Below are 14492 nucleotides of genomic sequence, written 5' to 3'. Positions count from 1 at the left end.
GGTTCTTTATCAAACCAACTAAGTATAATTTTTTTGTTTTCCATAATTTTGCAAAAGGGAAAAAAAACAAAAAATTGTAAGCTTATAATAATTTGATACTTAATATCAAACATATAAAATAATAGCATCATGCAACAAAAAAAAAATTGCTAATCCACTTCTTAAAAAAGTGATCATGAGTTAGATCATGATTCTTGCATATGGTGATTAATACATATGAATCATACAAAGATATTGTAACCAATTTTTCTACAAAGATATTGGTCAAAACCTGCAAAATTTCATCATCACTATTGTAACCAGACTCATCAGAAGGTGGTTAGTACATTTCCACAAATACTGCCATCTGATGTTGAAATCTAAAGACCTATCACATGGGCGCGTGAACACACACAGGCGCGTGACTCAATGAATCATACACCTTATATAATTTCCTTGCCCTAAACTGCAACAATTAAAGTGTGCATCAAGAGAAAAATGAGATGATAGTAACTTATAACTTATATAAGAGCCCACATTATACTATAATTAAATAGGTAAAAGAGAATAATATCAAAAATTAAGAATAATTTTTGTTTCCATTTTTTTGTTAAAAAAAGTTCAAGTGTGTGTGTGTCCCTTTTTATATAGCACACAAACTTTCATTTCTCACTACAAAAAATTATATTCTCTCTCTTTTTTTCCATATTGCACTAACTCACACAACACAAGAAATTCCTAATATAAATAACAAAGTTAGAGTTTATTTCTTGGAGACACAGAAAAAGAGAAAGAGAGTGAAAAAATGGGAAGAGGAAGAGTTGAATTGAAGAGAATAGAGAACAAAATAAACCGGCAGGTAACTTTCTCAAAAAGAAGAAATGGTTTGCTCAAGAAAGCTTATGAACTGTCTGTTCTCTGTGATGCTGAAGTTGCCCTTATCATTTTCTCTAGCCGTGGCAAACTCTATGAATTTGGAAGTGTTGGGTAATTTTTTTTTCTCTCTCAACATTTTTTTATAGATCCATTTATTAATTTTTTGAAAGTTTCAATTTTATTGTCTATTTTTGTGAGGTCCAAATCCCAATGGTTAATAGAATCATTTTTTTTCTTTCTTATAGTTTTGTATTTTGGGTTTTGTGATGATGTGAACTAAGATATTGTCATGTATAACTTCTTCTTTCCTTTCTTCTTTGAATCAGTTTCTTTCACCAAAATGGTTACTGGTTTTCTGCTTCTTGTTTACTTGCCACAACTGAATTGTATGCTTTTAAGATTTAATTACACAAGTACTTTTGACACATTGAGTTTTTATTGATAAAAAATATTTTTCATTTTTTCATTCTTTTTCTTTATCATAACACATATGCATCAAACCCTCATCTCTCTCCTTTTCTGGATCAGTTGATGGATCTTAAATCCTCCATGACACATTAATAATTTTTTTATTAATTGTAGTTTTAGGGTTCTAATTTTTTTTAGGGGATTTTTTTATTTAGATTTGATAAGTTAGAGAATATATATGAATATTATGAGGTTTGGTATTTTCCAATCATAGATCGACATATTTAATTAATATATAGTCCTTTTTTTTGTTGATGAAAACGTTTAATAGTCCTTTACAACACCTGAAAGATAATGTAATGTTTAAAGGTTTCAGCTTAGAAATAATGGAACAGTACAACCTAGATATTTCTTGTTTCTCAGAAGAGAGTCAGAAAAAAGAAAAACAGAAAAGGAAGAAAACAATCATATGACAATATTAGTCGTACTAGACTATGCAATTTTGTATCATATGATCTATTATTATATAAAATAATATATAATTATGTGTTTGTGTGTTCACTCTTATGTACTGTTGTGTAAGATCTAGGGCTTTTTCCAAAATCATGTTTTAAATAATTGAAGGTTAAAAAAGCTTTAAACTTTTTAATTCTCACAACAAAATATGGAGTTTTTAAAGTTTTTTCTATAACCCTTTTAAACGTTTAATCTTTTGGTTCTATCACTGTGTCTCTCCACTAAAAAAATACTCTAATAATATCTTCCATCTTTATTTCCAGCTTTATTACAAGGTGGAGCAGGGTTTAGAATTTGGAAGTACTCTTTGGCTTTTTAGATCAATTTGAGGAATGACAAAATCTTTTTTTTTTTTTTTTTACTTTACAACTATCAGTAATTATGTGTAACTAAGTTTCTTTTGTCTCTCAATGAAAAAAAAGTTTCTTTTGTAAACAAAATTTAGTTTCTGAGCAAGATGATTTTGATGCTAAGGTCTTACAAATCATTGGTAAACTTTAATTTAAAATGTAAAACCATTCAAAAGTTTCCTTCCCTTTCTTTGGACCAATTTAAGACTAATTTCCATTCAAAAAAAGGAAAAGTATAAATTAAATTAAAAATATGAAAATTAAGACCAAATTAATCAGCTTCACTTTTTTTATTTTTTTTGTTTTAATTTTTTACATCTAACTTCTCATTGAAACTCATAACACATTATGGTGTGAATGTGTTGACTTCCATGGCATATAATTTTCATAGAAAAACATATATCTTGTAGAAAAGAAAAGCCCTATGAAATCCTTGTGGTTGAAATTTGGGTTATTTATCTAAGTCAGTATTTTGAGTAAAGTAATTAATTGTTCCTATGAAAGAATATTTCTTTTACTATAAGTGTTACAAAAAAGAAAATTTATAATAATCTGCACAAGAGTAAAGAAACACAGTAGGTACCTGGGTGTGTAATTTTGTCCACATATAAATTCCACTAATCCAGAAATATTTGAATTTTCCTAGTTTGTTCTTTTATTATGTACATTCTTAATTTATAGGTTATCATTTACATATATATGATTGTTGTTGTGTATATTTCATATTACATATCCCAAACTAAATTTTTTTTCTCACTAATACTTTTTTTAATGGTTATTTGTACTAATACTAAGCAAGTTTATTTGACAGAACTACCAAAACCATTGAACGATACCAACGGTGCTCATTTAATCCTCAGCAAGATGACCACCAAATTGATTGTGACACACAGGTATGTCATCAACAATGCTCAATAATGTAAGAAACTTAGTACATGTTTGAATGAACAATCAGATTCAAATTGAAAATCACGATGAACCACCGTGATTTTGTGAAGTTACATGCATGTTTAATACTACGGTGGTTTTGTTGAAATTATAGTGGCTTACTGTGATTTCGTCTAACCCACCATCTTACTAAATTAACAATCACATAACTTTTGTCAAAATCATAGTAGTTTGCCAATCTCAATGCACTAGAGAGATAAAAATGCAAAATTTGTTTCAATTTCCGTAATCTTTTTTTCCAACCCTAAAACGAAAATACTTTACAAGTCCCACATACTATGAGTATTATTTATCTAAATGCCCAAATTTCTCAAGTTTTTTTTTCGTTTTAGGAGCGGGACAACCATTAGATGACAAAAAAAAAAAAACTCGAGAAAGTGGGGAAATTAGAGAAATAACACTCATAGTATGTTGGACTTGTACATTATTTTTGTTTTAGGGTCGGCAAAAAAAATCAATTTCCGTTGCTAATTTTATTGCTTTTTCAACTTTTTTCGGTATGTTAAATGTAATATAAATTCTAAGTAATTCTGTTCAAAAAAAAAAATTCTAAGTAATTCTAGATGATATGATTTATCTATCAGTTCATAATTTTATTTTATAGGTTAATAATATTCTTAGTACTATATCAATTTATATAATTCTGTTTTGGCAAGCAGAGTTGGTACCAAGAGGTTTCTAAGCTGAAGGCAAAGTATGAATCTCTTCAAAGGACTCAGAGGTACTACTAACACTCACTTATGCCCCTTTTACATAAATATAGAACTTAGTTTTTTTTTTTTTTTAGGAATAAAATTTTAATTTATCTAGCTAGTAAATATATTGTCTTGTTTTTAATTCAATTGTCATATACTCCCTCCGTCCCAAATTAATTGAGCCCTTGGCTCATTTCACACTTATTAAGAAAAATGTATAAATAAAGGGGAAAGTGTAATGTATTGAATTGAGAATGATGAAAGTAGTATTAATTAGAGTTATAAAGGGGAAAAAGTGGAATATATTGAATTGGGAATGATGAAAGTAATATTGAAAATTAAAATGACTCAGTTATTTTGGGACACTTTTTTTTAGTAAATGACTCAGTTAATCCGGGACGGAGGGAGTATATGTTAATCAATGACAACAACTACAAACCAGTAACAATGATTGAAAAAAAATCATAACAAAACAAAATGTGAAACTTTACTTTCCAATATGTAATGTCATTTCAGGCAGTTGCTTGGGGAAGATCTTGGACCTTTGAACATAAAGGAGTTGCAGAATCTTGAAAAACAGCTTGAAGGTGCATTAGCACAAGCTAGGCAAAGAAAGGTGTAGTGTGCACGCATCTACATATATATATGCATGGTCTTTTATATACATATATATGGTTGCTCTTTATCTATTTTTGTTCATTGATATAACTATTAAAAATTGAATTAGGTCTTGCTTCTCTAGAAGTTTAATTAACTTTATTAAAATAAGATCAATATGGCAATTGCATTTGTGATACAATTTAGAACAATGGTTGTGAATGTATATAAAACAATGATTTGGGATGATCATAGCTGAATTTTTATTTAAATTGCAGACAGAAATTATGATTGAACAAATGGAAGAGCTTCGTAAAAGGGTAAGAGTAATCATCAATTTTATTTTTTTCAATAGCTGAATTCATGAAAATTTGTTTGGTCCTATGATTTTATTTCAATTATTATCCAAGTCAAAATTTATTAGTTAAGTTCAATTATTGTCCAAGTTAAGCACTTCAATTATTAGATCAATAGAATTTCTCAATTTTTCTTATTTTCAATTTCAACCATTTTCCAGGAACGTCATCTAGGAGAATTGAACAAGCAACTAAGGATCAAGGTTAAATATATAAAGGATTCTATACCATTATACATATATGCCTTTTTTTAATTTCAATTAGTATAGGTTATCCTAATTTCTCTAATAATTATCTGCTTTAAAACTCCATTTTCAGCTCGAGGGAGAGGGATTTAATCTTAAGGCAATGGAAAGTTTGTGGAGCTCTAATTCAGTTGCTGGAAATAGCAACTTTACCTTTCAGACACCTCAAACCAACCCTATGAATATGAGTATGGATATCCAAGCAGAACCCTTTTTGCAAATAGGGTACATGAAGTTTCCTTCATCTTTTTGCATATATTTATTTACTACATTTGGAATTAATTAGATGAGTATATATATGATCTTTAATATTCATAAAAATTGATGTAAGATAATGTTTTAGTAGCATTAAAACAATATTATTTGTTACTAATTTGTAAATTTATGTACTAAAAAAAATCCAATTAGTTTTGGGTTAGAGTTTTTAATGGTAAAATATATAATTCTAATGTTAACCTCTTTTATTGGACAGATACCAACAGTACCAGTATGTTCAAGCTGAGCCATCTAATGTTTCCAAGAGCATGGCTTGTGAGACTAACTTCATGCAGGGATGGATGCTTTGATGATAACTTTAATCAATCAAGTATAAGATTAATTTACCTTATTAATTATATGATTTCTAGATTTATGTTTTGGCAATTATTATAAGCACAAAATTGGAGTATCTTTTGTGACTAGCATGGGAAACTGCAGACTCCTATATATAGTTTCTTTTGTAATTGGATACAAGTATAGATAGTGGTATTTAACTTATATTTAAAACAATGTTTTTTATTACTACAATATTTAAAATAACATTACACACGCATGTGTATAATGCATCTATCTCTTTTCCTACCTCCCCACATAATCCCTTCTCCTATCTTCATATGCATTTTGAACTTGGATGTATGATCTTTTTTTTTTTTTTTTTTTTATCATTTTCAACATTTAAAGAAAATAAAAGAAGAAAAAAAAACAAAGTCGTGGTTCAAAAAAAGGAGAACACACATGCCTTGGTGGAGTTAGTTACCAGTGGAGAATGTACATGGGAATGGTTGATATCACAATGTCAAAATACCATTCTTTCCGAATGGTAAATACTTAGGGTTTAAGTGGTTAATTTAGTAGATTTGACAAAGAACCAAAAAGTTGATTAAAGTAGAGTTTGATGAGTCCAAGGTCTAATGAGATTAGGGGAAATGGATGAGGTCGTTGGATTATTGGACATACTCAAATGTGGAGTAATAAGCTAGTTTCTTTATGTGTGGAGGTCTATAGATTCAAAAGTTTGAATCGATGGACTCGAACACTCTACCACTTATCAACATCTTATTTTCTTTGTTCCGACCTATGTGAAACTTTTTAATTTCCAACACTCTTTAAATTGAAATGGGACTTTCTTTTTTCCTCTTTACTCGTTTATGACTTGTATAATATTCTTTTTATTTTAGTTTTTTCTCAATAGTATCAGCCGTTTAACTACATGAACCCTCTCTATTTATTTAGTAGTTGTTGAGTCTCAAGACCCAGTTCATTAATTAGTTTTTTGATTATTACTTTTCCCACCCTATGCCTTTCCTCGCACGCCCTATTTTTTTTTCCAATTTTACCCTCGGGACATTCCAGATTATATATTCCGGAATGCACCAGTGCACAGAACTGAAACAGATTTGCATGTCATTGTGGTTTTTATCTTTTTTTTTCAATAAACCATTATATATGTTTGTATAAAAGACAATTAACTTAAATATTATATCAAAAAATGATTATATATATATATATATATATATATATATATACCAAAAAATAGTTGAATTTATATCATTACACATTTCACCTAATGATATACATTTCAACTAAACTAATGATATATATCTAATCTATGGCGCCGAAAGATCAATGGGACTATTATCCATTTCAACCTTCACACCAGGAGCAGGACCAACACCAACCCTCTCATCGGGATCAAGATTTTCAACAGTACAATTCCTCATCATCTTCTATGACCGCTACACCCGCCGCCCGACTTAGCTCATTATAATCTGTCATCCGGCTGACATATCTATCAGGTCAGCTGTCTGCATCCTCTCGATGGTATTGTCTCCATAGAGCGGAAGTGGGAGGAATCGGACAACCATCCTTCAATTTCAATGCCATAAAATGGTTGTCATTCACATATGCCAGACACATCAACGGATCGATAGTTGGCGGCGGGGGTGGACCACATATAGGGAAAAAAGTTTCTGATTTCCCAATGGACAACACAACAACCGTTTGGCTGAATTTCTGTGCGATGAGGAACCCCATATCCGGCATTGTCATCCATTTATCCGGTGGTACATTGCCAATACCGAAGTAGGATAGAGCATCCAAGACCTCGTTATACCGCCTATCATCATTAATCATCCTCTAATATCGGTCATTTTCTACACCGATAAGCTCTTTGTAAAGGTTGTACCGGACTAATACGTGATCATCAATAGTCAAGTTACGTAGGACTACAACTACTCGGAACCCACAATGGCCATCACCGAGTACATCCGTAACCTTTTCAATAAAGCCATGCATCCAAATTGGGATTTGGTCTTTGTTTGGTATGTGGACTTCAACGGGTGTTGGCTTCTTCGATTTTTTGGAATTGGCTTAGGAGGAGTAGGAGACATGTTGTTTTTCCGTGCTCTCTTTCTACTTGTCCCTGTTGACCGTGTCTGTGAACCCTGTGTTTCTTGCTCCTAGGAGTCAACAATCTCCCATAGGGAAGAGGACCGCCTTGTCGATCGAATGCTTTGCTTATCTTTCTTTGGAGCTCCTTTGGTGGTGACCTTATTTGGCGGTGGACGCATAGAGGTGGTTTCCGGTAAAACAAATTGTCGGAACTGTTCTTTCAAATGCACCTTCATGTTGTAATCGGTGTCCTTGAACCGGGCCTACAATGTGTAAAAAACTGTCATTATTGTTGTTAATGGAAAACAGCTAGAAACATGCACTCTGGTACCACTACTGATATAGTCCGGATTTTATTTTCCGAAATACATACGGACATCCGGATTATAAAATCTGGAATTTCGCGATAAACCCTATGCATGAGTCTTAAATGCACTTGCATGGGGCGTAAATGCTACCTCTCCGGATTATATTTTCCAGAACCCATCAATTATGTCCGGAGTATATAATCCGGATTGCACTAGTACAGAATACAGAAACATAAATCCTGGGCAGAACTTAAACAGAGACAATTTTGAAAAAAAATACCTGGAGAATATCCCATTCTGGCAATAGAGAGATGTCTTCTTTTTGAAGCTTCGGGTCAACCTCGTACTCGAACCTCAACCTCTTCCAGTGGGTGTGAATTTCTTCCAAACGGATGGCGGTGCCGTTCTTGATCTTCAAAGCTATCATACATGCAAACGATAATCCGTAAGTGATCAAACTCAAACAACCACATCTTGATTTATCCGTACCAATTTCAAGTGCTTTATTGTACTCCACTACGAGATGATGCAAAGCTTCCCTTGAAATGTTCCGGATCAACCTAGACCACAACACCTTGTCTTTGAACCGATGTTCAAGCATGATAATGCTTGTCTGAAACGAAGCATGTATTGCGGTATGTTGCAACTCTAGCATGTCATGAACGGATTTCCAGTTTGTGCTCAAATCACCCATACTACTACTCAGATACTTTTTCAACCGAGCGTGTACAGATTCAACTCTATTTGTTGTAGTATTCCCCATATGAAGGTTTTTGTCAACCCAAAACCTCACAAACTTCTCCTTAACCGGATCCAAAATTGTTTTTTCAACATATTCCAAAAACTTGGGAAATTTTGCGCATACAACTTTGAACCGGGTCCAATTATCAATATATGCTTCCTCCGTTTCGGAGTCCACAATATCCATCCATGCAGCCATCACAGTCTTCACCACCGAAGCAGGCTTGATCGCTTTCCCATTCTTGCCTTTGAGATTCGTCACTTTGCAATCCAATTTACACTTTGCTCTCACATTTTGTCCAATGTGATATGAGCACAACAAAGTAGTAGCTTTAGGGAAAACCTTTTCCACAGCATTGATCAAAGCATTGTCCCGATCACTAACAACTACTTTGGGATAGAGATCTTTGGAGTGCAACATCTCACGACACCTCTCAAGAGCCAATACACATTGTCTTGCCTCTCAGACAACATATAGGCAAAAGCAATAGAGTATGTTTTCATGGTAGAGGTATTACCGACAAACTCAAGCAATGAAAGACGATACTTGTTTGTCTTGTATGTTGAATCCAACACAAGCACCTTGAAGAACGTGTTAAACAACTTGATAGAATCTGGATGTGCCCAAAAAACATCACTAACTTCATCAGAATCATGATACTTCCTACAATGATAAACATAACCATTATCAACCAAAGACTTCAAGAGATGTTGCATGTCAATCCTCGTACCCCTAATGGACCGCATATACCTGTAAGTAGCATTATACACATGTTTGATGGTAGTTGAAGTGGTACGGTTCCTCTTCTTTAAGTTGGTAAGCATTTGCCTCGGAGGAACCTTTGATTCCACCATCTCTTCAAGGTGAACACGTTCATTTGGGTTTAGACGACCGGCGGTTTTATGACCTTTCAACACATCTGTCATGTCATTGTTGTGTTTACCATCACCAACTTTGAGGCTCCAATCACCACCAGTCAACAAGTAACCTCTCAGCCTAAACGGACACTCGCATTTAACCAAACCAGCTATCTCGCGTCGACTCTTTCTCTTGTACTCGGTGTATGAACCTCCCCTTTCACATATCAAAGTAACAAATGTGTTTCTTCCGTTGCCACCGTTATCGGATTTACCAATAACAGTGGAAAATCCAAGCTTCCTAGCTTTCTCTCGAACCCACTCCAACAAATCACTGCGTGTTGCAAACCTGTGTTTGGTGGTAAAATGTTCTCGCTGGTCAATACAAACAGCAACAACTGGAGGTGGTACAACAGGAGGAATAGGAGGAGGAGCATCCTCTACTTTCGGGGGTGGTGGTGGGGAATTCTCGGATTTGGCATTTCCGGAATCATGCGCATCTTCAACTAAAAGAAGCGGCAACACAACAAGAGGTTCATTTTGAGGTAGATCATCATTTGGGGATCAACAGGAACATCCATGACTGAAAACAGTGTGAAGCAGAGTCAGAAAATAAACACAGTTTCTGCACTGGTACAGTTCGGATTACGAAATTCGGAACGCGTGAATACAATCCGGATTTCAAATTCCGAAAAAGTACAGTAAAGATCATACAACGTGATCAAATGTTAATCGCCTAAAAATCGACTAGGGAAAGGTTTATATACATATTACCTTTGCATTCAGACGAAAATGATGATGTTAACCCCCCTTGATGGCCAGATTGCTGCTCCAAACCATGATTTCGCCCAAATGGAGTGTTTTTTAGAGGTATAGGGAGTGTTTTTGATAAAGGTGGTCTGCTTCAGCTAGGTTCTGGAGAACTATATATAACCTAGCTGTCCGGATTACGTTTTTCGGGAATAAAACGACTACTTTTCCCGCCTGGTTTAAATACAGGGCGTGCGGACTTTCTACTCCAGAATACAACCATTGTGTTCGGATTATGTTTTCCGGATTGTATTTCACCCTGCCCAAAGCCAAGTTTCGCAAGTCCCATGGGGCAGGGTGATTTCCAAATCATTTCGGATTATATGATCCGAATATTGTCCGGATTACATAGTCCGGATAAAGGGTATTTTGGTCAAAAAAGCAGGGCGCGCGAGAAGGCCATAGGGTGGGAAAAGTAATACTCTAGTTTTTTAGTTAATTCTTGACTTTGATGCTAGTTGAAATATGACGCCGACCCAATTGAATGTACTTGAGTAATGAGCTAGTTAGGGTTCAAGTGCGGAGACCCATAATCCAAAAATTCGACCATGGACTCAAACACTTCACCACTTATGTTGGAGTTATCTATTTCCAAAGAGCGTGTAAATGGGAGTTATGCTGATGAATGTGTAACATAAAAGGAGATAGTGGCATCAAGACCCTTAACTCAATTTTTATTTGGCTTAATTTCACATTTAGGCCATCTATTTTATCAAATTTACAAAAATAGTCTCATTTTTGAAAAAAAATCAAACTTTTTGGTCCCTCTATTTTTATATTTGTTACAATTTTAATCCTAACCCATATTTTTATATTTACTGATTATTGGTCTCAAAAGTGATTTTTGGTCTGGATAGATTATGCGTGTGTTATCTAAAAGTGAATTTTCTAAACGTAAAATAATTGGTCTTGAACCTACAAGTAGGGATGGGAATAGGCTAGGCCGAGTTAGGCTTTGCAAGACCTAAGCCTGGCCTGCCATATTTTTTTAAAGCCTAAGCCTGGCCTGCGGCCTGTCATAGGCCTAATTTTTAGGCCTGAGCCTGGCCTTCTGAAAGCCTGTTACGGTCTGCTAGCCTGTTTAAAAGCCTATATCTTATGAACATCTTTAAATAAGCAATGTGATCTAATTTTAAATGGACTAGCGAACTAATAGTTCAATTAGTTAAACTCTCTTTTGGTAATCAACACAAGGTTTTAGAGAATTTGACTATATATTGTATCATATTTCTATTATAGTTTATAATAATACATTTATATATGCAACAAATTAATGTATACTAATAAAACTTAAATTATTGAAAAAGTTTACATATTTATATTTTAATTCAAAGTACAAAATATAATATAATAATAAATAATATTATTCATATTACTTAAATAGGCCGGCCTAATAGGCTTAAAAGGCTTTTTGAGAGGCCTGTGGCCTGGCCTATTAAGCTAAATAGGCTTAAAAAAAAGCCTAGGCCTTCTCTATTTAAGAAAAAAGCCTGGCCTGGCCTGGCCTGTCGTAGGCTAGGCCGTAGGCCCCTGTAGGCCGGCCTGACCTATTCCCATCCCTACCTACAAGATGTCACCTACTTAGTGGCTGCATCACTATTTTTGTCCTAAAGGTACATTTTAAGGAGTTTATAAAAAGAAATTATGTCTTCAAAGAAAAAATATTTTACATTTGGAAAAATAAATGCACAATTTTCCATCCTTAATACATAAGCATATGTCAGCATTTCTCAATATTTATTCTTGAAGGTGCTCGATGAAGCCTCTAGTGGTGGAAGTGATAAAAAATTGAATGGCCAGTTAGAAAAAATATTTTAACAAAAGTTTCATTGACTCTACAACGATTCAACATACAAAAAAATGTTCAGGTTCCTAGTTTACTTCCGTTTAGTAATATATATTTTTTTGGGGTTGACACATGGGGAATTAGCCTAACACCTCCATAGACATTCTACTAAGATGAATTCTACTACGTAATCTTCTAACTCCAAAATATATTCATTCATGTAAGAAAAAAAGTCGAGGATATCCAAATAACATATCTACCAGGCTTAATATTTAGTAGTAATTGTGAAGTTTATTATATACCCATTTTAATGTCAACGAACCTGTGAAGCTGGATGGTTTTCTTTTCATCTAGGTTTTGTTAATTATATACCCATTTTAATTGATTTTTATTTTATGGTTTGGTGTGGTTCATTTTATTATATTGTTAAGTTAATCATATATATTTGCACACCTCATCTGAAAAATGGTGCAAGTGGAGTGGATTTATTAAGTTTTTTTTTTTTTTTTTATACTTTTCTTTTTTTTGGAGTAGTAAGTGTACTTTGCTTTGGAGACAATTTATTTTTAAAACATGGATGGATTGTGTTTAGATAAAAAAAAAAGGTGGTGCAAAAAAGAACCGTCCACAATTGCTGTTGCTCATACTGAGAATTTTGGTCTACTTTGTGACTTTTGTAGCTGATTCTCCCGTCATGGGCCTGCCTATCCACAAAACCAATCAATTTTTGGAAATTGCTCTTTCGATACCTAGTGTTTGCTGATATCACCTCAAACTATAGAAAATACACTATCATCTTTAAGCATCTCTGGATGATAGACAATAGTTCATTTGTCGTTATTATCCCTCAGATCTATGTGTGGCACCTGAATACCAACATGACATGCGGTATGATTTTCACAAACATGAAAAAAATATTGGTTAAGTTGTATCTTCAACTCATCCAACTTGCCGGTGGTGGTTAAATGAGTGTAGAAACCCTATAACAATCCTTCTTTGATGATTTTTTGAACTTTTAGATATGGAAGGAATATGGTAGAAAGTTTGTGAGGGAGAAGTGAGGTTCAATTGAACCATGTCGGATATATGATCAATTTGGAACAACAAATAATAACTGTTCGTGAGTGAACAGAAATTAAATATCGTTTAGTAGCAAACAGTAGTTAATTGCCGGTGGGGTATTTTTGTTAGTTGATGCGCCTAAAGAGCAATTTCCTAAAAGAAAATTGGTTACAAAAAGTTTAGATGAATTAGGCTCAGGGCACTCACCAGGATTAATTAGGGGTAGACCTCAAGGCTCAAATAGCGTTTATAGAAGTACTAACAAATCATCCACCAAAGAGATCCTCACATTAGTAACGAGAGTTGAACCCACGACCTTTATGGTAAGTCAACTCTTTATCAACTGAGTCAACATTCATTGATGAATCAATAAATGATAGCGGGTCTTTTATTTTATTTTATTTTATTTTGTGTTATTTTATTATTTTACGGTTGTGAAAGATGAGATGAATACAAGCCATAGATGAAGAGAACAAAAACTATTGAGAAATACTACAATATCATTTCTTCTTAGCCAATAAATGAATTAAGATTAGGCTTCATTAGATCAAGATCGCACAAACTAGATTTCAAGTTTTTATCATAAAAACTAATCAATATTTACGTTGAAATCTAGATTTTCTGTTATCAATTCAAAGGTCACAAATGCACTAACTACATAAATGCGTCAAATTCCATCACATGGAGTCTCGTTTTTACATTTTAGGAGGGAAAACGTCAAATTTGTTCAAAATAAGATAAAAGATAGGGCAAATTTAACGATGATAGTGTAAGAAAAAAAAAACTTGTTCATTCAGTAATACTATATCACTTCTATGATGTCATACTATATTGAATTTTTTTTTAATTTTTTTATGGCAAAACTTAGGATTAGTCTAAGGATAAAGAGGTAGCTATGCTCGCCAATTCAACTGAAGAACAAGGGCACTTTGATCAATTGTTTTCAAGTAGGGGCAGGCATATCATTTTTTGGTGATAGGGGCAGAAAATTTTTTTCCCAAAGAAGACAACTTAATAGACAAGGGAAAGAACAATCACATCCAGGACTATCTTAGCAGGCAGAGGTTTTATTATCCAATGATAGAAAATGCAAGTAGACATTGATGACTTACCCAAAAATCATATCCAGAATTGAATTCAATATATTCTACCAATTGGTAGTATATACTTTCTAAAACATCTCAAAAATGAAATATCTATATGTTTATCTACAATTAGATGCATGTGCAAATTTTTTACATGGTCTCTGAACTCTTGACCTATAATCAACTTAATATTTATCTTTCTTTCTCCTCATTTAACATGTAT

General features: G+C 33.3%; 1 protein-coding gene and 1 pseudogene across 2 annotated transcripts; one reads left to right on the top strand and one right to left on the bottom strand.

Moving 5' to 3' along the window:
- Nucleotides 1–647: 647 nt before the first annotated feature.
- LOC146898047 (agamous-like MADS-box protein MADS3) lies at nt 648–5810 on the top strand. Of its 2 annotated transcripts, none has more exons than XM_085734341.1 (8): nt 648–966; nt 2941–3022; nt 3734–3798; nt 4289–4388; nt 4648–4689; nt 4887–4928; nt 5044–5195; nt 5443–5810. In XM_085734341.1, the coding sequence occupies exons 1-8, from the start codon at nt 785–787 to the stop codon at nt 5534–5536; spliced, it is 759 nt and encodes a 252-aa protein (XP_085590467.1). In that variant the 5' UTR covers nt 648–784; the 3' UTR covers nt 5537–5810. The 2 variants fall into 2 exon arrangements, with proteins under 2 accessions (XP_085590467.1, XP_085590468.1); XM_085734342.1 differs by having other exon boundaries at nt 650–966; nt 3737–3798.
- A 1025-nt stretch (nt 5811–6835) lies between these two features.
- Nucleotides 6836–10113, bottom strand: LOC146898046 (uncharacterized; annotated as a pseudogene).
- Nucleotides 10114–14492: the final 4379 nt, after the last annotated feature.

This window comes from Medicago sativa, chromosome 8 (genome assembly GCF_051527215.1).
Source record: "Medicago sativa cultivar Bolivia chromosome 8, Bolivia_mono, whole genome shotgun sequence".
NCBI lineage: Eukaryota > Viridiplantae > Streptophyta > Magnoliopsida > Fabales > Fabaceae > Medicago > Medicago sativa.
The sequence above is the reverse complement of the archived record's forward strand: the minus strand, read 5'-3'. Positions and strand labels throughout refer to the sequence as shown.